General features: G+C 32.1%; 1 protein-coding gene, 1 long non-coding RNA gene, 1 other non-coding gene and 1 pseudogene across 5 annotated transcripts; all 4 read right to left on the bottom strand.

Annotated features, from left to right (window-relative positions):
* Positions 1-3,787: 3,787 nt before the first annotated feature.
* On the bottom strand, positions 3,788-3,859 carry TRNAT-UGU (transfer RNA threonine (anticodon UGU)). The gene has a single exon. It is a non-coding gene; the product is annotated as a tRNA-Thr (tRNA).
* A 254-nt stretch (positions 3,860-4,113) lies between these two features.
* LOC132638712 (isocitrate lyase-like) lies at positions 4,114-26,665 on the bottom strand (annotated as a pseudogene).
* Positions 5,978-10,034, bottom strand: LOC132638711 (fumarate hydratase 2-like). Of its 3 annotated transcripts, none has more exons than XM_060355502.1 (5): positions 9,972-10,034; positions 8,259-8,369; positions 8,074-8,157; positions 6,998-7,118; positions 5,978-6,274 (listed from the first exon to the last, which is right to left on the bottom strand). In XM_060355502.1, exons 1-4 carry the CDS (start codon positions 10,002-10,004, stop codon positions 7,089-7,091), a joined length of 258 nt encoding a protein of 85 aa, XP_060211485.1. In that variant the 5' UTR covers positions 10,005-10,034; the 3' UTR covers positions 5,978-6,274; positions 6,998-7,088. The 3 variants fall into 3 exon arrangements, with proteins under 3 accessions (XP_060211485.1, XP_060211484.1, XP_060211486.1); XM_060355501.1 differs by having other exon boundaries at positions 6,998-7,099; XM_060355503.1 differs by lacking the exons at positions 5,978-6,274; positions 6,998-7,118 and adding an exon at positions 7,156-7,233.
* On the bottom strand, positions 10,870-12,102 carry LOC132638709 (uncharacterized). The gene is made up of 3 exons (XR_009581857.1): positions 11,272-12,102; positions 11,092-11,116; positions 10,870-10,995 (listed from the first exon to the last, which is right to left on the bottom strand). It is a non-coding gene; the product is annotated as an uncharacterized LOC132638709 (long non-coding RNA).
* Positions 26,666-27,773: the final 1,108 nt, after the last annotated feature.

The raw sequence follows: 27,773 nt of genomic DNA, 5'->3' as shown, positions 1-27,773 counted from the left end.
AAATAAAACTAAGTATTTCTGAGTTTTTTTTTGTTGGGCCCACAAACACTTTTTCACAACTTTATTTGAAAACTTTTGAATCAAATGGCCCTTTGAAAAGTCTTCTTCCTTATGAAGATTTGAAGGTCTTCAAGAACACAAGAACAATTCAAAAATTCAACTACCCTCAAATCAACTCCAAATTGGCTCAAATTTCGGATCTAAGTTCTCTTTAATCTAGAGAACAAAGCCCAATAGGTTTCAACCTTCAATTTCACCTTCTTCACTCTCCGACTTCAATGTGCTATTTGCCCAAAATGTCATGTACACCTCATTTTAAGAAGTATGCCAACCTAGAAGGTCTTTCAATCCTGCTTGACCCACCCTCCTAAGCCGCCCCCGTCAAGGGGGTCACATACACCCCTTCTTGGGCGTCACAATCTGTGAGTCATGATACCATATTTTTCATGACTCAAGCCAATGGCACTTGTCATCCGCTTTGGCCCGATAGGCTTCACAGATTTGTCTCTTGGGCTACATCATCATCGAGCTCAAAAGCGTGCGTACCATGTGAAGTTGAGCTCTCCCATTCCGATGTTGAATTTGCCTAAGATGTCATGTGCACCTCATGTTGAGAAGCTTGTCAGCCTAGCTAGAAGCCTGCTAGTTCTGCTACATCATCAACGAGCTCAAAAGTGTGTGTACCACGTTAACTTGATCAGTTATGACTTACAAATCCCTTTACTTTCCTTTCGTATTCCAATGTGAGATTCGTCTAAGGTAACATGTAAAACTCATCTTCAGAAGCTTGCCAGCCTAGGTAGAAGCATGGCAATTTTGCTCGCCTACATCAACCCACCCTCCGTTAGGGACGTCACAAGTCCAGTAACTTCATTGACAAATCAACACAGGAGGATAGTGCCTGGTGAAGAACAGTTTCCTTGTGTTTCTATGAATAGAGCAACTTCCGTGCGTTGTCACAAAAAAACAATTGAATTTCAATGGGACACTTACGTCTCTGTTACCCACTAACGACACACAAACGAAACAATAAGTACTAACTTAATTATAATCATGTTCAACTTATTTTTCAAGTACCCCATTCAATTGGTTTAACCAATACCTAGTTTAAAGCAAACTGACTTGATTAAAAATCCAACTCTTCCCAAATTTTTCTATGTATACTCGTGTATAAGAGATCTCCCGTGTATAATCTTAAGAAATGTTACAACCCGTTTGTCCATAAATCTTACCTCAAAATTTGAAATAATATTTTGAGATTATTTCGAATAAGTGTTTGTTTTATCAAACTGGCTCAAAACAAGTTTAGACATTTTAAAAGTATTTTGAAGTTTTGATTCACAAAATTTCAACTTTATTTTCATGTCCAAACACAACTGTAATTTTCAAATTCTTTTCAGCTTAATTTCAAATACTGTAGTACAATTCTTTTTTTTTTTCTTTTTTTCAAATATCAACCAAGAAATGCCCAAACACACGTAATATATCTTTCAATGGGAATTCGTCAGAATCTTTTTGGTACAAAATAAAGTTAATAAAGATGATCACTTCTAAAGGCGTCTTGTGATATGAATCTTCTCATTGTTTTTGTATCTCTCCCACAAGAAATAAAAAATTCAAACAAACTTTAGAATAATTAGACTTTAGAAGGAGCATAAAATCTTGTAGAATCTCGTGTTTATTTTTGTGTATTTCTTAGTAAAGGGTCATTCGAAATAGCCTAAATTCAATTGCTGGTTCTAATAATTGGAATCATTATGATTAATACAATATTATTAACTAGTATATCTTATATAGCAGTTGCACTACTCTTTGTGGTCCTTCACAAAAGGATCAATTAATTAATTAATGTTACTATGTATTAAATAATATTCCTTATATCACAAGCCAAGAATATCCTATGTTACACTTACCCATATTGATTTCACCTTTAAAGGTCAAGATACTGTGTCTGTTTGTCTTGTTTTCTTTCACCATTATTTTTTCTCTTGTTAGATTTATTATTTTTTAGATGCGATAGTCATATATTGCAAAATATTCCCTTTCCAATAAAGAAAACATCTGTTCATTTGGATTTTTTTTTCAAAAGATAAATGTATTGATTCTATTGCATCATATTATATAATGAAACTTTTCTAGTCGTTTTAAATAATTTTATGTTATCAATACAATTAGGAATCAACTTGCCTTTAATAATTTATTTTTTTGGCACAAACTTTAATAATTTTAAGAGTAGGCTTGCCTCTCTACCTCCTGAAAACTGACGTAAGGTCTGTGTACACTCCACACTCTCCAGACTTGAGAATAATATTGGTGTAAAAAGTTTTATAAACTAACTCTGTACCAAACTTAAATCGAATTTCAATGCTGATTTTCAATCCAATTTCACAGCAACCGAAGATGTGGCTATTTGTCTAAACCGTCCTGTCTAAAAGCAGCATAAATTGTATATTCTCGTGTTCTCGGATATGCATTTTCTAAGTTTATTAAAAATTGAAAGGGATTGAATTTGAAGGAAGTAACCTAAACTCAATCATCTGCCGGTTTTATTAATCATTGGAATAATTATGATGAATGTATTTAAGCAAGTCCAGCATAAGCGGTTTCAATAATCTGTTGTCCTTCACGATAACCACAGGATTGTTTTAATTAAAAAAAAGTTCCTTATGTTGCAAGGCAACATTATTCTCCTAGGATCCATGATTTTCAACTGCAATAGTCAAGATATTGTTTTTTAAAGCAGTTTCATATCGGTGGATGTGGAATAATAATAATAATTTTTTATATGATTTTAAACAATTTTCGTCTATTCAATTAGTTTTGGGTTGACTTAGAGTTAATTAAGGCCTATTTCTTATCATGGTGTTACAGTCAAGCGCATTGAATTTTTGTTTTACCCGATTTTAGAGTCTCATATTATCTTGTTCACGCTGTAGCTGTAGGTTTGGGTGTGTGAGTAGTCCTACATTGATTGATGGGATAACAATTTGTCTCCTTATATAGTTTCGGGCAATCCCCACTCCTTGAATTAGCTTTTAAGATTAAGTCAGGTCCCTGCTCTTTTCTATAATTTTTTCTTCCCTTTTTTCTCTTGTTAATATTGCTCTTATGGTGTTTCGTGTTTGATATGAAGCAATATTATATTCATGAAAACTATTCTATGAGGATATGTTCCACCTTAGAATATATGACTAACAATAAAATGTGGAGAGTGCGGGATTAGTTTTTGGTTTATAACTTTAAATACTAAAAGGTTGAGAAATGTACATGTTAATATAATCTGAACGTGAAGCTTGAGCTAAAATAAGACTATTTAATGAGTTAAAATAACATTTTCTACCATTTTCAATGTATAGGCAGAAGATCAAAAGAATAAATGAATTATTGGTTATATTTATAAAATTAGTATATCTTATTGGTTATATTTATAAAATTAGTATGTCTCATCGTCACTCTTTACCAAAAGAAGAAGTGTTTCGACCAAGTAACGAAATCCACATCTAAAGTTTTTAGATGCGAAAATCACATATCTCAGTAAAATTTTCTTTTTAAAAGAAAACAATGACCAGTTTATTTAGATAAAGTCCAAAACAAACACTAATAAATTCTACTTGGTACATACATATAAAAATAATCATAAGATGGAAGCATGGCGACTAAATTTAAATACATATAGTGAATGTGAAAGAAATTTTGGATTAATTCTTCCAATAAGAAAAAAATTTAATCATGTTTTTCATTTAAAGTAACAAGAAAATAAAATTAAAAAGAAGAATAAAAACCTAGGTGCCCCCATGCAGGATCGAACTACAGACCTTCAGTTTACAAGACTGACGCTCTACCACTGAGCTATAGGGGCACCTGTGCTTGTAGAATGATACAATAATTTATATATATATATATATATATATATATATATTACTTATTGCTGAAAATTTATTTGTATTTTAAGAGATGAATATTTTAAATTTAAACTGTATTTACTGAAATATCTGGTTTTAAAAAAAATTCCCTTGGTTGAGAAATTAGGACCAAATAACTTCATTGTACATGAATATATAACATATTTCTTCTAAATAATTTTTTATTACCCGCTATGGTTATTTGTATATTTGTACTTTAATTTGTGATTCTTGAGGTTAATTGCTCAATCTAGTATAAACATATGGATGTTGGAAAAAGACTTCCGAGGTTGTAGTGTCATCTTTTTTGTCCTTGCCTTTTATTTCTTTTTAGCTAATTAAATCTTTTTCTTTTGTAATTATTTGATGATTTTTTTTTTCTTTCGGGTAAGCAATATAAGTATTTAAAAGGAACAAAATTTGCTCATCGGAAATGTTAGTGATTGAAATTAAGCACAATATCTTCTTTTATAAATAAAATTCAAGTCCAAATGGATTTACAACATCTTTGTAAATCAAAGTAGTCCAAATAGAGACACAAATGATAATCTTAAGCATTTTGAGGGCCCAAAAAATGGCCCAGATTAATATGAATCACAGCAGAATTATTGAAAACTTGCATTCCAGAATTTAATGCCAATTGAAATAATTCCAGAATTTTGTTCTACATTCTCGCCTTTGCATTGACCATACTTCCATCGCCCAAGTTCGTTGCTCCTTCCCTTGTTCATTTTCCCTCAAATTGCCCCTCCGTCACCCCTGCAATTGCACCAAATAAAAAAAAAAAACTATTTTATTAATCATTTTCTCTTAATGATGTACATATTTTTACTATCATAGAAACATGAGTTTGGAGGAGGATCGTCGTCCGTCCTCCAACTTATGTCCAATACAAAAAAAAAAAAAAAAAAAAAAAAAAAGTAGACCCCACCACCTCCAAATTCATTTTTTTTTTAAAGTGAATCCCATATTAAGAAAACAAGCAATACATTAAAAAAAAAAAAAAAACATGAACCCCATATTAAAAAATCAAACAATATTCATGTAATTCCCAAAGTATCCTCATTAAGTCAATAATGGTGGTCATTGCCACATGCGTATCAACCCATTAGTGGGAGCACATAAAATCATTTTATAACAAAAAACGTGGACCCATATTATTGCTTTTCTTCAAAAGACTAAGTAGTCAAACCATACAATTTTCTTTCTTTTCTTATATTAGACTGAGATCTAATCTAGATATTTAAATGTTGTATTTGCTATTCTGCCATGTCATTTATTTGTTATGTTTACTAAAATAAATATGCTTAAAATATTTATATTTTAAAATAAGATAGAATTTAATTACTTTTTCATTTTTATTCTTACTCTAATAAATGTGAAAAGAGATTAATGTCGTAAAAGAAAAAATAATATTAAATGGAGATCAAATAATAAATAAGGTAAATTAATCAAATTATAATTCTAATTGACGATTTCTTAAAAAAACATGCAAAAGACAACACGACAAGTAAAATGAGCTAAACCAAGAATATTCACCAAAAAATAAAAAATAACACTACTAAAAAAACAGCGTTTAGTGACGGACGTATTCCGTCGCTAATCAGCATATATCTGTTGCTAAACATGTGTTGCGACGGATTAGCAACGGAATGTCGTCTGTTACGATTTTGCGCGTTGCTAACCTATTAGCGACGGAAATATGAAATCCGTAGCAAACTTAGCGACAGAGTAGCGACGTATGAGATCTGTTCCACATTATAGCAACGGATTATTTTGTTGCTATTGTTATGAATTCCGTGACTAATTTCATATTTCATTTCGTCGTTTTAGTAAATTAGTGACGAAAACCATTGTCGCTAATCCGTCGCAAAATATTTGAATTATTTGTGCCTGCATTTAGCGACAATACAATGTTTGTCGCAGTCTGTAGCCTACTGTTTTCCCTCTAGCAACGACCAAAATCCATCGCACATCTGTCACAAATATTTTTCTTCCGATTTTTTTAAATTTTAAATACACCTGTTGAAACATACTAAATACAAAGTAATAAATACCCTTAAAAATAACTGACATTCACATAAAATAATATTTATAAAAAAGATTCAAAATAGATAGCGAAATCCTAATCGTTAAGTCCAAAACACCGACAACACCAAGCTATCAACTACCAAAAGAACCCACACATCCATCAAGTATTGTTAGTGCATAATTTTGTTCTTTCCAACAAAAAGCAGATAACTTTGTGCTTGAGATCCAAGACCATATATTCTTCTCTTCCTTGTTCCCCCAGCAGCTTCGTAATATGCTTCACATTGATCAATATCAGACTGAGACTGTGATTTTTCCCGTAATATTTCTTGATATATTTCCTGTAATAAGTAGTGAAATTAAAACATCAAGAATACTAACCATTCAATTTTACCAAATAAAAAGAGAAATGAATTCCAAAGATAAGGGAGCAGATATTTATCCATTTTTCGTTGGAATTGAAGTCTCATGATGACCAACAAAAAAGAGTTTCATACAACTTGGATATAAATGATCATATACACTGTCTCTAAACAATGTCTACAAACTGTACGAGTTTATACATAAAACACATCTCTGCGTTTATTTGTCTATTGCAGTGTGAATAATTTTACTTAAGTCAAAAAGAAAAGCTGGTTGGTCCCTTCATATGCTTGTATACAATACACTATGCTTATAATACTCAGTGTAATTATTAATTTATTATTAAATCTAAAATATTTTTGTTATTGATGTACATTTAGTCTAAATGTATTAACAAGAAAATCACAAACATCCCTGAAGTTTTACTTGTATGACATACACCCTTTGTGGTTTTAAATATTAAAGAAATCTATCTCTCATTTTTCGTGTACCAAAACAATATTGTCACATACAAAATGGACAAGCTTTACTATTTTCTGTGAAGTTTACTTTTTTCTTCTTTTTTCTATTGTGTACTACGTACTTGCTTCATTATGATTTATGGTGGGAGGCATGCATTTTATCATTGGATACCTGATACCACTGATGAGAGTGTATGCTGAAAATAACAAACATCTGAACCTGAATGTGGGAATACTTACCCCTTTTTTGTGTTCAATCCTGTTCCAACTGCTGTGCCTCCTTGTGCAAGTTGCTCAAGTGAAGATGCAATCAGTAAGAACAGCTTCTGCCTTAATCATTTTCTGCTATGGGGAAGAGCCGCTATTTGTTATGAAATTATCAGACTGAGTCACTCACCATACAAACACCTTTCATTTTAAAGTTGAGTTGGAACGTTAGTATACATGTTGGAGAACAACCACTATATTTCCATATCCTTGTTTGTTACAGCACAGACACATCATTGTTTGTTAGATTAAGAAGAAAAAAAAGGCAAGCACATAATATAAACCATAGGAAATTCTCCATATATCACAAAACTTTTATTTGCCTAACATTTGCAAAGGGAGATAACTACATCCTCGTGGTCTCTTGGAAGATTTTCCAAAATATCAAGCAGCATTTTTCAGGTGGTTTATACATGTTACTGTAGCCATATATGGTAGTAGAAAGTAAAATTTTTACAAAGAACAAGTGAAGAAGGATACATGAGAATGAGAGGAGAGACTTTCATCTTACAAACTCTTTTGGCATTTGAATTGGTTTTGGTTATTCTGAAAAACAGCTTTTGTAAAATGGTTCTGAGTAACAACAGTGTTTGGGTTGCTTTAGTCTTTAGAATTAATAGTTGGGCAAATGACCAAAAGCTGTCAATGGACCTAAGTCTATTGTTCAAACTGAGCAGAACAGTTCATTTTGTTTTTTCTTAATTCTTCTCCATCATAACTCAACAAAATTCATTTTTCCCTATTGCCCCTATAAATTTGTAAATTAATGAAAGTTTGAGGGAATGTTGTTTCCCCTTTTATGCATTAGGAACCTAGTAGATGGGTATAACTAAGAGCAGGACGTGGCCTGCTCACTACACAGTATACATAATGCCCCTACAAGAAATCACTAGAATCAGTCATCAAGGTAAACAAGCAAGCACAGTTGACAATTGCATGCTACAAAACCACATAGTGCTGCATAAAATGCTAAACAGCAATGGAACCAGCTGCTAAAAGAAAAGGTAAACATGCGTCCCAATTCTTTGTGAGTGAAAAAAGAAATCAACCTTCGAGTGTAGTGAAGTATGCAACTGTTTTAAGTTTGGTACTAATCTTTTATTTATCTCCATAGCAGCAGCAATATGCATCACCTACAAAATAACCATTGCTAAGAACTTAGCATAAGTTTGAAAGGAGAATTAGAAACATAACAATATATCTTGCAAACAAGTAATCTGAAGGAGAAACTCACAGTAGGAAATGTGTCATTTGAAGATTGTGATCTGTTCACATGGTCGTTTGGGTGCACATGCTTTTCGCCCCGCTTATGGCTAAGAATTTCAGCTGCTCTGTTTGCAATAAGCTGAAAAGATCAGATAAGGCATCACTAGAAAGAACCATATTAAGATTTCTTCCCTTTTGTAGAAGATAATTCCTTGCAGCACATAAGTCAACAAAATACTCTCACAATATTGCCAACTTCCTCAACATTCTTATAATACAAACGCTTTACAAGCCGTCACAATCTGACAAATGCTAGCTACCGTCACAATGCCGCTAGTTTCTTCTCTAACTAATGTACTACCGACAATTAAATGTTAGCCGCTAACAAGCAACTTTCGGTGGTCTTGAACTATTTGCTGAATGAACTGGTTTACATACTGGAGAAAGAAGTCAGCGCTGCTAAAAGTGATCAAGAAACTTCTTCACCAACATAAAAGATTGCAAACGGACCAACCAGTGTTCATGCTAATGGTGTTAAGAAGGATCCCCAGGCTTACATACGCGCACAAGAATTTCCAGGTAAAGCCTGCTTGTCTTGGCAATGCTGTCATTTCTGGTAACACATCACTTGAAATGTCATTAATTATATTCCCCTTATTTCTTTCTTTTTTTAGTTTCATCTCCCAGACCTATTTAAGCTGGGTTGTCTAGTACTCTGCACTTCATGATTGGGTCTTATATTTAGTCTTGCTGTGTACTTTGTTCAATCTCTATCTACAAACAGGACCTAAAGTATATTTTGAATGATATTAATGAACTGTTGGTATCCAGTAAGGATCTGCTTTGAACCCATACTTGTAATGACCCATGCTACATGCAAACAATATTATATGAGATATAAAATTAGTGAAGCCCACTAATATAGTCAGAATGACTTCTCTGTTGTCATTGATGCTGATCTTCTTGAGTTCAGTTTTTTTAATCTTTATAACAAGACAAAAACAATGTAAAATAATATTGTCTCCTTATCCAAAAAAAAGTGAACTAATAGTCTCTCCTTTAATTTGATGATGGTTACATGATGCCTGAAAAAAAGATCTGGTAAGAGTTGCAGTTCTTTTATCTAATTTTATTACCTATGAGTCTAAGTTAATTTAGAGTTAAGAGTTAAAGGCAATACAAGGTGATGATAACTATATTTATCTTATCTATCCTACACTCCCCAACTTTATGTGAAAGAACCTCAGTTAGGAAGACACACGAGTTTATACCAAGGTAGCTTTAATTTTAGTGAAATACAAAGCCCTTAAATCTGATGAGCACTATATTTAGTTGTAAGCTCTTTTCCCTCTTCAGCATTCTATCAGAAAATGACAATAGTTTTAGTTATCAGAAAATGACAATAGTTATAAGATTCAACTGTTTAGGTTTTTGTTTTTGTGTTTGACACTTTGGAATTATGTATTAATAGTTGTTGATTGATTTGGATCTAATGAAGTGCATTAGCTTTGTAAAATGAAATATTTTTATTACTTTTTAATGTAAATGCATATCAGAATTGTTGGAATACGATGAATTTCCTTGGAGTCAGCCACCTAGAAAAACGAATGCATGAGTAGATTAACTAGAAACGCCAAACAGAAATCACATTATGCACAATTTTCTCAAGCACTTATACATTCAAAAGAGAACAATATACAAAAGGAGAACCAACTACAGGCAAATGGTGCAGCAAAAATACCTTTTTACATGTTCCCAGCATCTCGAAGTCCATATTTTCAATGCTCAGTCCAAGCTCCTCTGTAACGACCTACCACACATAGCAGTAACAGACATTGGTTAGGTATTAGTAAGACAAACAGCAACTATCTTATAATGAGCACAGAAACTGTTGCTACCTCAGTGTTCTCCAAGCTCCAATAGCATAAACAAGGAGTAAAAAGAAAACAAGGCAACTAATTTCACTTGTGCTTCATGGGAACGAGTTGGCACGGAACATTGGAAGTTTGGCCAACCAAAGAGCGAAGCTTATCGACAGCTTCAAATAATTTTCAGCTGTACAATTTAGGTTGCATATGCCCTCAATGAGTAATTTCACTTTGTTACTGTTTGATCTAGTCTAATGACATGCCTAGATAACGGCTTTCATGTTTTCCATTTTTAGAAAATTAAGAGCTTGTGTCTCTGATATTGTTGCATTTTTTTTTGTATAAATGGAAGCATAGATCCAATAAATGACCAAGTCAAATGAAAGACAACAGAGTCTCATCACAAACCATCAGATCAACACAACATTTAATGTACACATGTACGAAAATAGAAGACTGTAATTTGCTAAAAACAAGAACATTTCACCAAAACTAGATTCTTAGCATGAGTTTTACTTGAGCACCAAGTATTCCCTCCAAGGGTCAAAACAATTGAACTTTACATATCTGGACACTACATAACATAACAAGTACTATAAGTCACAATATTTTATACTAAACATTGTTTACATATAAATATATGAACAATCTATGTAACAAACAATGTGTATTCACTAATGGGGTTGAATTGTTTACATATAAATATATAAACAATCTATGTAACAAACAGAGTGTATTGACTAATGGGGTTGACAAAAAATTCACCTTTGGACCCATAGTGACTTTAACAACATCAGCAAGTTCTTCAATACCTTGAAGCATTGCAGCTCGAGCTTCAACACCAAATCTAATATCCTTTGCAGCATAACTTCTACTCCAATTTAACCTTCCACCAATCTGCAACAAAAACCATTTATAAACAGACAATCCAAAATACAGCTCTTCTTGATCTATACAAAAAAAAAAAAAAGTATCTTGCAAAATAGTACTCACTTGTTGGGTGTTGGTTCTTGCCACTCTGTACAAAACAAGAAAATGGGTATTTGTTAAAAGTAATAAAGATTACATTTTTCTAACACAAAAAAGAAAAACAAGAAAATGGGTATTTCTTAAAAGTAATAAAGAATACATTTTTCTAACAGAAAAATTCAAGTTATAAAATGTGAATATTACCTGGCTTTGGAAGCAAGATTTGCTACAAAACGATACATTTTGCTAATGAGAAATACCGCTAAGAGAGAAGAACAAGCTGAAATAACTTATTGAAACAGAAAATATCATTCACCTTTTAGTTAAAAAAATGACAAACTGAAACAAAAAAAATCGAGTAAGAAACTCAGTTCACTAACACTGATTTCAAATCACAGAATATAAAGAATGTTGAGTTCTTCAAGCTTTTTCTCGACATGCAACGAATTAAAACAAACTTTAACCACCAAATAATATTATCCTACAAGATTTAGCACAAACAAAAGTCGAATTTCCATTTTCATCAGATTTTGGTCGAAATATAGATTCCCAACACTTAACCTTCAAATAAATTATAAGCCCAACAGTTTTCAACACACCCAACTTCGATTTTAGCCCAAAAAAATACTTAAAGACACTCTGTCCTTTAGATAATAAGCAAGAAAACACAGATAGATTTAATGTCAGAAAATACAAAGAAGGAGATAAAGAAGAAAGAAACTGCCCATAAAACATAGAAAAATCAAAACATACCTTTCCTTTAGATAAAAGTTGCAGTAGAAGAAGAGAAAAACACAATAGAAACCCTAGATTCACATTATTTTGATCTATGTTGTGCTCTCTCTCTCTATGTTAGCAATTTCGCAGTCTATCTCTCTATCCGTGTTGGCTGCTGTGTTTGGAAATGAAATAATGTGTACCCTAGCTACGAGATATCTTTTTTTTTTTTACATTTAACGACGGAATAGCGACGGATTTTATATTCCGTCGCTAAATAATACATTCATTTCTTTTAATAATTAATATTGCGACAAAATATTCCGTTGCTGAATCCGTCGCTAATTAAAAATAAAATTTGTCGCGCCTCTTCTGTTGCTAAATCTGTAGTGAAATTTAAGGCGCCAAAAATTCGCGCTAATTATTAGTAACGAAACTCAGCTTTCGTTGCTAATCCGTCACTATATAATGAGATAAAATTTTAGTTGCTTTTCTTGCGACAAAATGAGAAATCCGTAGCTAATCCGTCGTTAATTAGCGACAGAATATGGTCTGTCGCTAATATTCCGTCACTAAACGCTAATTTTTTAGTAGTGTAATAGTTCTTCGTTTAAATAGAAAATCAAATTTCTACTTTGTTTCGTTTTAAACATGTAAAATTAATTTAATAATTTGAATTAGAATTATCCTAATCAAAATTTGATAAAAATAATAAGTATTGTTTAGGTCCAATCTACATACATTAACAATAGAATATTTTACACCTTTAAATTAATCGAATTAAAATTCAAAGTATCAACTGATGCTTAAATATTGTTATTGTTTTGTCTCAAAGAGAGGAAAATAGTTTCCTTTTAAACAAGTCTTCTCTTTTAAAAAGTATTAATAAATTTTTGCAAACTTTGCATTCGTAGCAAACACAGATATAATAAAGTTTTGGATACGGAGCACAAACTGCAATGTTATATTAATCGTGTTTTGAACATAGTGTGTGTGTATATATATATATATATATATATATATATATATATATATATATAAACTTATGTATGTTTATTAGCAATATAAAATATATATATATATATATTATCACTACTCAAATACAACTACATACACATAGATAGAATATAATTCAAAGTGTTGGACCCGTGTACATCACGGGCATATGCCATCTAGTTCTATTATTACTACTTATTAGAAGCAGGAGTTGGGGCCATTTTGGTCGTCTGCTTCGTCGTCATCAACAAACAAACAAAAAAAGCAGACGTCGTCATCAACAAACAAACAAAAAAAGTGTGGGCCCCACCTAAACATCAACCAATATTAAAAAAAAGTGTGGGCCCCAACTAAATCAAGAAATATTAAAAAAATGAATCTCATATTAAAAAAACAAACAATGTAAAAAAAAATGCATCTCATATTAAAAAATCAAACAATATTTATGTAATTTCCAAAGTATCTCATTAAATCAATAATGATGGATTCATTGCCACATGCATATCAATCCATTAGTGGGAGCAAATGAAATTATTGTACAACAACATACTTAAAATACTTATATATTAAAACAAAATAGAATTTACTTACTTTTTCATTTTTATCCTTACTCTAATAAATGTGAAAAGAGATTAATATCAAATGGAGATCAAATAATGAATAAGGTAAATTAGTGAAATTATAATTCACGTTTTCTTAAAAAATCGTGCAAAAGAAAACATGACAAGTAAAATGAGTTAAACCAAAAATATTTACCAAAAATTAAAAAATAGTAGTTCTTCATTTAAATAGAAAATCAAATTTCTACTTTGTTTCATTTTAAACATGTAAAATTAATATAATAATTTGAATTAGAATTATCCAAATCAAAATTTGATAAAAAATAATAGGTATTGTTTAGGCCTAATCTACATACATTAACAATAGAATATTTTACTGATGAGTCGTAAAATTACGCGATATTCGACGCTAATTCCTTAAGCTTTTGTGAATCCTTAAGCACTTTTGTTGTTACTTTTTGTGTTTTTATGTTGTTTTGTAGGAAAAGATGCCCGGAGAGCATAACGGAGCAAAACGGACCAAAATAGAGCGAAAATAGAACAAATCAACGTTTCTGGCACCACATGCTAATAGTATGTGGTGCAGCATGTTGAACATGCTAGCAGCATCTGCTGCCAGTGAAAATGGCACCATATGCTACTCGCAGAGTGCAACATATGGCGCAGCATGTCGCACATGCGAGCAGCATGTGGTGACAGAGAAAATGTCACCACATGCTACGGTTTTGGCACCACATGCGATTAGCATGTTGAACATGCGAATAGCATGTGGTGCAGCATGTTGTGCAAGAGGGTATTTTGGTCCAGATTTTGTTCCCGTTTTTTTGGAATGATATAAATACTCTTTTAGGGTTTGTAATATTTATCTTTGGCAGTTTTTCATCAAGTTTGGAGACTAGGTTTCTACACCACACTTTGGGGTTGAAGATTTGAAGATTTGGTTGAGTATTTCTTAAACCTTTAATTCATTTCTTCAATTCCTTGCTTTGTATTGTATATCTAAGTGTGTAGCTTTCTATTCCATAACTTGAATCTCGTTTATGAAAGTATTCTTGATTAAAGTTTGGTTTGAAACTCTTGTTAAGCTTATGTATTGAATGATTCTTATTGCTATTGAAGTGGGTCTTTGTTGATTTAATTAATCTCGTTCTTGAATGTTTCCAAAGGGATTAGCTAACCCTAGGACTCACCCATTTACTTCGATTGAGCTCGGAAGAGGAAATTTAGGTTGGGAAAGATTAATTAACAAGAATTTGGGTCATTAAACTCATCTAATAACTTGAGCTCGGAAGAGGATAGTTACTTGAGGTTAAATTGATTGTGTCTAATATCACACTCTAAGGCTTGGAAAAGCTTAGAGTGAAATTCATTGATTTGGTTGGAAGACTTTCAATGAGATTTTAGATATCATTATCTATCAACACAAACCCGCTCTTAGTTGTAAAATTGTAAAATACGTTGGATCGTTACTTGAGTGTAATCTCCGATTATCCATGCTTGTGGCCATTGATCATTTTACTCGCTTTCTAGGTTAGTTTACATTTCCGCATTAGTTAGAATCTTTCTCAAAAACCCAAAATATTATCTATCGTTTGGCTTTAGCTTAGTTGGTGAAAGTTTCTTACTTTCTTAATCGCCTAACATATTGTTCCCTGTGGGATCGACCCCGACTCATAGTTGGGTAAATATATTGCATACGACCGTGTACACTTTCTCTTTGAGGAGTGTATTTGGACGTTATCAAAAATGGCGCCGTTGCCGGGGAACAATTTGGCGTATTTGGGTTAGTTTAGGATTTAAACTAACTTGCTTTGGTCCAAACTTTCTTTGCTTTATTTTATATATTAAAAAAAAAACATGGCATCTTGGAATGAAAATGGGTTTGATGGTTGTAATCCATATTTTAATGACCCATGTCCATATTGTGAAGGACCCCACTTTTGGCAAGATTGTGAATATGCTCCCGGGAGAGAGATGTGTGCACCGTCTCAATCCTATGATGAGAGTATTTGTAATATATGTGGTGGTCAAGGTGGACATTGGGGTGATTGTCCCAATTATTTCGCTTCCCCTCCCCCAAGTTGTTCTAACGAAAATGCTAGTTGTGCTTTTGAGTTTGACAGGGACAATGACATGGCAAATGAAGGACAAAGTGTCGGATATGAAGGCATCATGGCAATGCTCCAAACATACTTAGATCGGGAAGCTAAAATGGAGGAAGAGCGAAAGCTCCTCCAACAATCCGTTTTAGAAAATGGAGAAGCCATGAAAAGAATGAATGATTCATTTGAGGATGTCAATTCCTCAATTGTCATGGAAGTGTCTACTCCTCAAAATGAAATGGTTGAAGAAGAGATTTCAAGTTTACAAGATGAACCCGAATATTCTCGTGACCACGACGAAAGTTGTGAAATTGAAGAAATGGTTTAACTTGAAGAAGAAGAGCATAATCTTGAAGAAGAAATCTCCAATTCTCAAAAAGAAGAAATTGAGGAAATTTTGAAAAGCATAATGGGGAGGAATGAACAATATGGGCAAGTCTTGACCAAATTGTGGGAAGAAGTTCAACATGGAGATGATGAAACTATCCAAAAGGTATATCTCACTATGGATGGATTTTTACAAGAGTTGGACGACTCTCACAATGAAGAAAATCTTGACAAAATGGAAATTTTGAGCCAAGTTTGACTAATGAATCAAGCTCAACAACTTGAAGCCTATGAAAATCACCGTGAAGGCATTTCACGGATGATGGAGGAATTTATGAAAATACATGTTGAGCAAAGTCAAGAAGTGGAGCTACTTGAAATTACTATCCAAAAATTGGAGGCCGAATTGAATGCAAAGATTGAGGCATGTGATGCTCAATATCAAAGAGCCATGGATTGTAGTTTTGAGTTGGTTTCCAATGAACAAGAGGTCAAGATTGATTTCATGAGCTAATGGTAAATTGCCAACCTACCAACCCAAAAATAATGCAAGATGCCAAGATTGAAGAAATGATACTAGAGTTGCATAAAAAAGTTCATGAAATGGTTTTTGAAGACTCTAGTTCATTTTTGGGTGAGGATGTCAAAATTCATGCAAATTTGGAATTTGAGCGCGTTGGACCTCATTCCAACCATTTTTCAACATTATGCTTGGTTAGTGAAATGGAAGTTGAACTAACCGAGCCTATGGAGAATTTTAGAGATGAAGATCAAAGCGTTTTCATTTTGAAGTTTGCTATGCCAAGAAGACAAAATGGCATACCTCACTTACGGGCCAAGAAGTGCAAAATGCGACACCTGAGAGTTGGCCTCTTTGACTTACTACCACCGCCCCAGGAGCGTCGTCATAAGCTTGATTCAAAGTTGGGGCGCAAATTCATATCTTCCAAATGGAAGGAAAAGTGGTAAAGGTAACCGTCGTGCCGCGACGTTAAATCAAGCGCTTGGTGGGAGGTAACCCATCGTTTTAAAAAGTTTTAAATCGTTTTTGAAATTTTATTTTTTAGAATAGTTTAGTTTATGATTTTTGACTAATCTGCAAAGTTTCAGAATTTTTGGAGTTGTTTTGAGCATGTCGGATACCCGGACAGCCCCCAAAACCAGTAAAAGCTGCGAAATATTTTTTTCTGGTGTCATTACATGCGATTCGCATGTCATACATGTGAATCGCATGTCATACATGCGAATCGCATGTGGTGACAGTGAGTTTTAAAAAAAAAAAATGGTGACATCACATGCGAATCGCATGTGAGGTCGCATGTCATGCAAAAACAAAATCTTTTTTTTTTAGATTATGTTTTGTTTAGATTATGTGCAGCGAGGACACTGCAATGTTTATAGTTGGGGGTGGCACGTGGTAGCGCATTATATTTTGAAACTTGCTCAAAATTTTTGAAAATTTTGTTCTTTTGACATGTTGTGGATTAGTTACTCTTATTATTTTATTTTCTTTGAGGAAAAATGTGAAAACTCTTGGCTTGTTTGGTACTAATAGAGTTAGTCTCTTGCATGTGAAATTGAAATGCGAATACCCCTCCAAATTGTTTTGTGAAAGTTAAAAAGCAAGGTGCATAGGAAAGAATGATCTTTGTGACAACTTTTTGGCTCATTTGGTGACTCTTTACCTACTAGTTGTGTTTACTTTGGATTATGAGATATTACACTAGTTGATCCATCTAGACTGGTTCATATGCCATGTCTAAAAAAAAAAAGAGAAGAAAAAAAAGTGGAACCCACCACCTCCAAACTCATGGAAAAAAAAAAGTGGACCCCATATAAACAAAATCAAGCAATATTAAAAAAAAAAAAAAAAGTGAATCCCATATTTAAAAAAAAAGACAATGTCAAAAAAAAAAAAGTGCATCGTATATTAAAAAATCAAACAATATTCATGTAATTTTCAAAGTATCTCATTAAATCATTAATGATGGATTCATTGCCGCATGCGCATCAACCCATTAGTGGGAGCAAATGAAATTATTGTACAGCAACATACTTAAAATACTTATATATTAAAATAAGATAGAATTTAATTACTTTTTCATTTTTTCCTTACTCTAATAAATGTGAAAAGAGATTAATGTCATAAAAAAATATTAAATGGAGATCAAATAATTAATAAGGTAAATTAGTGAAATTATAATTCTAATTGACGTTTCCTTAAAAAAATCGTGTAAAAGACAACATGACAAGTAAAATGAGTTAAACAAAAAATATTTACTAAAAATTTAAAAATAGAAGTTCTTCATTTAAATAGAAAATCAAATTTCTACTTTATTTCATTTTAAACATGTAAAATTAATATAATAATTTGAATTAGAATTATCCAAATCAAAATTTGATAAAAAAAAATCATAGGTATTGTTTAGGCCCAATCTACATACATTAACAATAGAATATTTTACACCTTTAAATTAATCGAATCAAAATTCAAAGTATCAACTGATGCTTAAATATTGTTATTGTTTTATCTCAAAGAGAGAAAAATAGTTTCCTTTTAAATAAGTCTTCTCTTTTAAAAAATATTAATAAATTTTTGCTAACTTTGTATTCGTAGCAAACACTAATATAATAAAGTTTTGGATACAGAGCACAAAATACAATGTTATATTAATCGTGTTGTGAACATAATATATGTATTACTTTACTATTACTGCTATATAGAAGAGCCGGTTTATAGAGGCAAGATCGTCGTCCATGTTCGGTCCCACTTTTTTATTTAAGGGCAAAAAATTTCTTTGTGGTCCCACCTACTTTTTTATTTAAGGGCAAAAAAATGACATTTTATGCTCTATATTACCAACTCTTCTAAAAAGTCGATAGAAATACTTTAGTATATTTCTATTTTTCTACTATATAGAAGCATCGGTTTACCCATGCTTCGTCGTCAGTCACTCTTAAAAAAAGAAAAGAAAAAAAAGTGGACTCTACCCTCTCCAAACTCATGAAAAAAAAAGTGGACCCCACCCTCTCCAAACTCATGAAAAAAAAAACTTGGACCCCATATTAAAAAAAAGGCAACGTCAAAAATAAAAAATATGTGCACCCCATATATTAAAAAATCAAACAATATTCATGTAATTCTCAAAGTATCCCCATCAAGTCAATAATAGTGGATTCATTGCCACATGCATATTAACCCATTAGTGGGAGCAAATGAAATTATTGCACAACAAAAAACATGGACCCCATATTATTACTTTTCTTCAAAATATTTAATTGCTGTATTTGTTATTCCACCATGTCATTTATTTGTTATGTTTAGTAAAATAAATATACTTAAAATATATATATTTAAAAAATAAGATACAATTTAATTACTTTTTTATTTTTTTTCTTACTCTAATAAATATGAAAAGAGATTAATATCAAATGAAGATCAAATAATGAATAAGGTAAATTAGTCAACTTATAATTCTAATTCACGTTTCCTTAAAAAACCATGCAAAGGACAACATGCCAAGTAAAATGAGCTAAACCGAGAATTTTTACCAAAAATTAAAAAATAGCATTTCTTCGTTTAAATAGAAAATCAATTTCTACTTTGTTTCGTTTTAAACATGTAAAATTAATTTAATAATTTAAATTAGAATTATCCAAATCAAAATTTGATAAAAAATAATAAGTATTTTACACCTTTAAATTAATCGAATTAAAATTGAAAGTATCAACTGATGCTTAAATATTGCAATTATTTTATCTTAAAGAGAGGAAAATAGTTTTCTTTTAAACAAGTCTTCTCTTTTAAAAAGTATTAATAAATTTTCATAGCAAACAAGAATATAATAAAGTTTTAGATACGGAGCACAAACTACAATGTTATATTAATCGTATTTTGAACATAGTATATATATATATATATATATACATTATCACTATCTAAGCACAACTACATATACATAGATACACTATAATCCGAAGTGTTGGGCCCCTGCGCAACACAGGCATAAGCCATCTAGTAGTATAGAAATAAGCGTTGTCAATGGACGAACAAGGGTAAACATGGAATTAACAATTTCCTCATGCTTAACAACATTGTACTCTTTGCATTATATCTGTTTTAGTTCTTGTTTGTCTCTCTTAGTTGTGGCCAACTTCCCCCTGGCAAAAGTGACACGTGCTCCGTGACAAATTGTAGAAACAACTGTCACCTAATTTAGCAGTATTTTAGCTTTTCGTAAATTTTGCATCTTTCATTTTCTCCTTGCTTTGGACCTTTTCTTCTTTTTGTAGTTTTCAAATCTTTTTTAATTTTAATTTTTAAAAAGAAATTTTTACGGGAAGGTATGCATATTATCTTATCATTGAATTTTACATGTAATTTTATACGTCAATTATTTTTTAATTGCAAGTATATAAAGAAATAAAGAGACTAATTTAATCAAAAATCAAATATTTGTTCAATGATAATTACTTTTCAAAATAAAATCAGATTTCAAATGTAAAATAAAATAAGGAGAAATAGACTAAATATTTAGTTAGGTGGAAAGACTTTTGCAGTTATAAAGATTTGATCTCAATAAATTTAATTTACTATTTCATTCTCACACAATCAAATACTCAATAATGATACTTACCAGTTACCACGCCAAACAGAACTCAAAAATTCTAACTTTATGTGCAAATTCCATAATTAATCTTTTGTAATGGTGTTAAAGAGAGATCTTTTCTACCAACACTTGGTAAATAATAAAGAAATATTCTTTAAGCCATGTCCAAGGGTAAAATTGCTTCTTAATTAGAAGGTGCTAATACTTTCTGCCTAATTTTGATTGTTTGCGTATAGAATCTATAGACAATATATTTTTGAGTTATTTCTGATTGTAATATGTGCCAGAAACGTGATCATAAAATTAGGATTGAATAATATTGTAATTGAGTGGAAATTAAATTTCGCTTCAATATTTTTTTCAAGACTTATTTTAAACACAAATATCCAGCGAATAGAAAAGATGCAGCAATGTCAGATAGGGAACATGAAGGTCCTAACAAGGATTTTCGATAAATACTGCTCTATTTAGTAACTACTTCTCTAAATAATGCATGAATTACTTCTAAAAGACATTTGCTTCCAATAGGATGGACAAAACCTTGATTTGCTATAGATGTAGCATAATATAACGATTCTGCTTCTTGACAACTCAAAATTTCTACTGACACACATCTTGCAGATGAAAAATCTCCACTTAATGAAGTTCGAGTAGTGGAAACAATGGTCTCTAAGCTACTATTAAATGCAAAAGGTAAATCAATTGGTAGGATCCTCCACAAGCTTTAGAAAAGTCTAAGGTAATATTAATATAGAAAAGTTTCTTTTATCTTTAAGAAACAAAAACCGACCAAAGAAGGGGTGAATTAGATTGATATAGACTATTAGCCAAAACATATCCATTGTGATTATCCCTTTCCAAGAATTATAAAAAGAAAGAACAATGAAAAGCCAACCAAAAACACAACATACACCAAGTCAAACCGGGTAAGATTTAAAATGTCAAATTAGTTCCAATACAATACAGTAGAGAATATTATAAAATATAATATTTATATGGATAAACAAAAGAGAAGAGCAGAATCAGTGAAGATGAATATCAGAACAATAAATCGGCATAAATAATGAGACATGCAAAGAAAATGCAAATAACTGTCATATTGATTTGATAGTTAAGACTAAAGGTGATTTGAGATGATCGAAGATGAGCTGCATCAACCTTTTCGAAATCTACTTAATTTTTGTAACTCTCAATTGTATGTAAAGAAATTAGAATAATTATATACGATACCTTTGTTTTGTTATAATTTAGTGACACTCAGTTTTGGTGCTTAGGCATATTACTACTACTTTAAGGTTCACCAGCTTGCTAAAATTCTATGCTAAATCAGAAACAAGTTGTCTAATTTAATTCCTTCTTATATTGGGCCCGTGCAAAGCACGGGGATACTATACTAGTACATAATAATAAATAATGGATTTAACTTATATACTAACAATGTAAAGAACTTTTTCACTATCAATGTACTTGATCTGTAGTTGCATATAATTATCTTTCTTGTTTTCCAGATTACTCATAGCAACTTTTTATACTAGTGATGTACCGTTATATTATCTTTTAAGTGACCTGCTAGTGTAAAACTCACAAAAAATACCACCTCTAGTCCAAAGTTAATGTCCTTTAAGGTCTTACACAACTATTAAGAAAGCCATCTAATTGTATTAATTATAAGGGTTATTTGACTAAAAGTCAAATTACCCTTTCTTTAATCTAGTAAATGTAAATAAGCATGGCAGATTTTTTAGAACAGGTGTAGCCGCAAAGTGACGTGTGAAGTCCGAGTTGGTCATACCTGTTTGTACACCATAAAAATATTAATATTTAAGTGTGAAAGTTTTGAAAGTATATTAAAAGTGTAAGCTTTTGTGTGCATTGCCCGTGCATGTGCGACGCACGTGCATCTCATGACAGTTAGTAAAAAAATTGTATAGGTCATTTGTTGAAGCAATGACAAATTTGGGAAAAAGTCAATAACTAACAAAAATACTTTTTTAATCAATTTTATTTGTCTAAGATGACATCAAGATGGACCTTAAAGGAGTATATTTGTATACTCCATCTGTCCCAAAATAAGTCTCATTTTTTTCGTTTCAAGAGTCAATTTGACTCTTTTTTCAAGTAAAATTGGATTAGATCAATTTAATATTTTAAGACTAAAATTTATATATTCAAAACTATATGAAAATTACTATAAGTTGCTATTTTGACATGTCAATATAATAATAAAAAAAAAATCATTATTGATCAAAGTTCACATACTTTGAATCTCGAGAAGCAAAAAAGGACAAATAATGGGACATAGAGAGTAATATTTTGAGCTTGGGGGAAGATGTTGTTACCTTTGCCCATAGCAGCAGTAGAGGTGATGCCTCCTTGAACAGTCCTAAGAACTCTATCATAGTAATTAGCACCTGACCATTTTATCAACTCCATGCTTCCTCTCTTTGTATTTTCTCAACATATGCCAACATTCCCCTTTTAGCAAAATCCTTTGCAAACGTGTCCACAATTAAAGCATCGCATGAAAACCAGCCAATGTAATAAACTGCCAACAATAGCCTAACTTTGCAATTTTTGGTATAAAATCCATCATTTGAAAATCATTCATCCCAATTGAATGAAGGTGACAAATTGTAAGCCAACATTGCCTCAGGCTTGATGAACTTAACTCCCTCAGCAAGTTTTGTTCATTCAACCAAATCAGGGCTAGATGTTTCCATCCAAATTATGTCAAGGTGGTTCGTGAACGCCCAGCCTCGAATGAAAGCAGCCTCTATGGACCCTTTGAACATGTAGCAGCGGCGAAACCAAGAATTATGCTAAGGGCATTCAAAATTTAATAGGGCATTTTTCATTTTTGGCCTGTCGGCCAAAATTAATTACAGGTGCTAACCAAAATATACAGAATATATATACTAATTGTGTATATTATAGGTATATTGTATGCATATTATATGTATATTTGTACTTGATATACAAAACATATACCTTTACAGGCTAGTTTTCTATATGCACAATGTATATTTTCGACAAAAGGCATTCAATTGACCAGCCATCACTGTACCTGTAGCACCCTTCTCTGGTTCTTGGCAAATCCCAGTCAAAGGAAAGATCAGAAAGGCCTAATTTTTCAGCAATTTCCCTGCCTTGTTCATACGAAAGACATTTTTCGTAGCTCGAATATTGCATCAATTCATTCAATCTCCTCTGTTTTTCGGACCCCGAAATGTTCATGTTATTAATTGCATCAATGATGCATTCAGAAAATGTCTTGAGTTGTGCCATTTCTAGCCAGTTATCCTCAATTGATTGAAGTTCTGGCCCTTTTTTTTTTTTTTCCTGCAGCCATTGCTTCTGATAATATTGTTGCTAAACTCTTGCCTTTGAGATTTGGATTTGTTGCTCCTAAAATGAATTGATGGTCCATTCTGTCAACATCGGTTTGGATCAAAGTTGCTGCTACTGCATCTGTTCTTGCCACAAGGACTCTTTCTACACCCATAATATCAAATTGCAATCTTACAGCCACTAGCCTGTAATTATAGAGAGGTGGCCAAATTAACTAATTTTTAAGTAATAGGCTCAAGTTTAAACGGGTTTGGCTATGAATGTTTTGTTAACTTAATCTAGCGGGTTGAACTCAAAATGATCGATCGAACCATTGGGTCGAGACGGTAAAAATAGGGTAACCAGATAGGGGGATGCAACCCGAACTTAGACAGCTAAATGTATCAAAAATAAATTTAGAGATCGAAAATTATGCAAAATTTAAAAGAACTTAAGGCAATAATTTAAGAAAAGTAGTTTTAACATTTGTTCTCCAAAGAAACAAATAAAAAAGAGGTAATGCAAGGAGGTTGGGCCATAACCCTTTTGTTGATCCATCTTAACCCAACTTATTTTGACCCACCAAACAAATTTTGGACAAAATTTCACAAATAACCACGTTTTACAATAATGGCCTTAGAGATGGATTCTTGAAATTTTGACCATGTCGTCCCGTGGAAAAACTTCAAGACAAGTGTTGACTTTGACCTTGCAGGATTGGCCATGGGCAAACAGGAGGTCAAAAGATCAAGATTACCCATTCCCAAGGTCATTGGGTGTAATTTCCTGACTTCTTAGTCCCCATAAGTGAAAATAGCCATTGTGAGTTTCAAAATTCATAAGTTTGAAGTTTCACATGTGGAATTTTTAAACTCCAAAACAATGGTTATTTTTCAAAGACATGACCGGAAAGTGAGAGTCATTTCTACCAAGTTAGAGCAGATTGGATAATGACCCATTTATTAATTTACGTTTTGACATGACCAAATTTGACCCAACTAGCACATTTACATGTTAATATGTTCACTAATGGCAACAAGAACTTTGCCAGCCATATGATCACATTTCTTAGTCATAGATGATTGGTCCTCAATATGTACACCAGCAGCCCCACGATCTACAAATAACTTGCATAATTTCACAGTAGCAGTGGCACCACCAAATCCAATGTCCCCGTCAGCAATAATTGGCTTTAAGTAATCAATAAATGGAGTTTTAGCTCTTTCTTCTCTGCTCATGTTCATTCTTGCTTCCCTTTGTTTTCCATCATGGTATTATTGGGCCAAAAAAGGTGTTCAACTCTGTTGGGGACAGTGTCATATGGATAATCAGCAAGGCCAGACCAGCATATATAAAGGTTAACAAACTTAGATACATGAGAATAAATATGACTGTCACATTCTTTTTAAAGCTGAAAATTGGTTCTATAGTCACTATATTTAAATGAGTATGTCATGTTTCTATATTTTAAATGTAATTTAAATTTAAAATTTTAAATTTTATCCTCAATGAGTTTATAACCACACAAATGTCTATAGCTTGTTTTAGACCATAAATTTAAAAGGAATTTTTTTCTTTTTCAAACTCTATGTTAAATTAGATAGTGTCACTTAAATTAGGACGAGGGATTAATAAAGATGTACCATCATGTTTGCTATCCTTCACATGTTACCTTGCTTATTCTTTCTTCAAGCCTTTGTTTTTTCTTTCTTCTTTATTCCTTTTCATATTCCAATGGGCTGGTTTCTTGTTGTAGGAGAAATCAAAAGGTGTAAATATTTTACCATTATGAATTATGATGGGATAGCTAGGATCCGTCTATTATTAATCAGAAGGTCTCGACTTTTAGCCCTAAGAAAGGAAAAAGTTTCTTATAAGATGTGATTCCCCTGGGGACTTACGTGACACAAATTCAGATTAGTCTGCCCAGTGAATTTTGGATGCCGAATAGTTACACCAAAAAAAGGTATATTTTTATTTTTTGTTAGGCATTATATGTATATATATATTCTTGGAGATAAAAAATTATTTTTGTCACTTGCAGCTAGTAAGAAAACTTCTATCCTAGAGAAAGTTTTCTGAAACCGCTTGCCTAAAATTTTATGTTGTTCGGACTTTTTAAAGATGTCAATATGATTGCGTGTCGGATCTTTTAAAAATAGTACATTTTTGGAGAATCTAACATGAATAGAACTATATTTTTGGAGAATCTGAACAATATAGCTAAACCTAGCATATTAAAACAACAATTACGTGCACATTTAGACTCCCCAAAATACTCAAATATTAATACAATACCTGGTTCATTGGGGAGGTGTGGGTAGAGGAACACTGCGAACCAGAAACATAAATAGTGTCCAAATGTTTGGCCATCATAGTGACTGCAGTGCACCAAATGTTCTTAATGTTGTGCCATTGGCTTGGTGAGTCTTGAGTGTCATCCATAGCTTTTTAGCCAATTCATTTTGATGCATAATTTTGCCTCAAGTTGCCTCTAAGTGCCACCACATCCCTATCAGAAGATGGCCTCTTGGTTTGCTTGAACCTCTCTGTTCCACCATGCTTGCACCTCTGCAACTTCAGTTTCAAACCTCCCTTCTTCCTCCATCATCTATACATGCAAATTATATAGGAAAAAATAATTACTCCCTCTATCTTAATTTACATATCATACTTTCGATTTTAGCTTGTCCCCAAAAAAAAAAAAAAAAAAAAAAAAAAAAAATCATATTTCCTTTTTTTTAGATAGCTACACCGTTTCGTTATTTTAGACTACCAGTTATAATTTTTTTTATTTCTTTTTAAAATTACGTATCCAGTCAAACATCACCACATAAATTAGGCCAAAAAAAGTAACTTTTATAAAGTAACAACGTAAAAGAATTCTTATATAGTGCCAAGTCACCTAAAAATAATTACGGTAACTATTCATAAAAAAGTGGGATTAGTAAGTTATAATTAAGACAAGTTATCAGCTACACACAACAAGTTAAAATGTATTACTAGAAATGATTAGACAATTTACCTTCGACATGCGAAACGAGTTAAAATGTACTGATAGCACAACTGTAACCTAGAAATAAGACAAGTTGCCAGCTACATGCAATGAGTTAAAATATAATAATAGCATCGTAACCAAAGGCGAATTTATGTAAAAAAAAATTGGGTCACGTGAACCCATGGCCGCTTGACTAAACTCGATATATTATGTGTATAATTCTGAAAATATGTCTAATATTAACTGAACGAACAAATAACCAAAATTGGCTGAGTGGAGCACTACTTGGTTTAATTCTTCAATGTCGGGGTCGAACCCTACCTGTTGCACTTTTTTGTTCTTTTATTTTGTTTCTAAAGCAGCCTTTAACTTTCCTTTTTTACATTATTTCTAAACTTTTTTCCTTCTTTAGTTCTAAATACCCAAAAGGCAAAAAACTTTTCATTTTTTATATTATTTCTAATTACTTGTTTTTTTAATTTCTAATTACTCAAAAGGCAAAAGAAATACACTTAGATGAAACACAAGCTCAAACAATCAAAACGGCAAAACCAATGAACCAAAAATTCATCAGGCAAGCAAAAGTACAGTCTTCTCCTTTCTTTATTCTAAATCAAAAGCTAATGTTCCCATAGCCAATAGCTTGGAAGTTGGAACACTTTGAGTTTTTTCCAACCCCATATCTATTCTCTAATATAGCATTATTAACCGGAAATTATAGTACTATGCATTATTAACCGGAAATTATTACTCCCTCCATAAAAATTTGAGACCAGTAGAACCCAAGGTAGATAATGAATTCAATCCCCTAAATTGTATTAAAATAATATTTCTCCACAATGGTACACTGCATATACGTACTACATGAATTCACTCCCCTAAATAATATTAAAATAATATTTCTCCACAATAGTACATTGCATATACTTACTACATTGACAAGAATGGTACCGAGTTGCATGAAGTAATTTAGATTTTAGTTTGCTACAGTGATATCTCAAAAGTAACCTAAGGTACAAATTCACCAAACCACTGGAACTGTTCAAATTCTAGGGCTACTGAGATCTTT

This window comes from Lycium barbarum, chromosome 4 (genome assembly GCF_019175385.1).
Source record: "Lycium barbarum isolate Lr01 chromosome 4, ASM1917538v2, whole genome shotgun sequence".
NCBI lineage: Eukaryota > Viridiplantae > Streptophyta > Magnoliopsida > Solanales > Solanaceae > Lycium > Lycium barbarum.
Note: the sequence above shows the minus strand (reverse complement) of the source record. Positions and strands in the feature narration are given on the sequence as shown.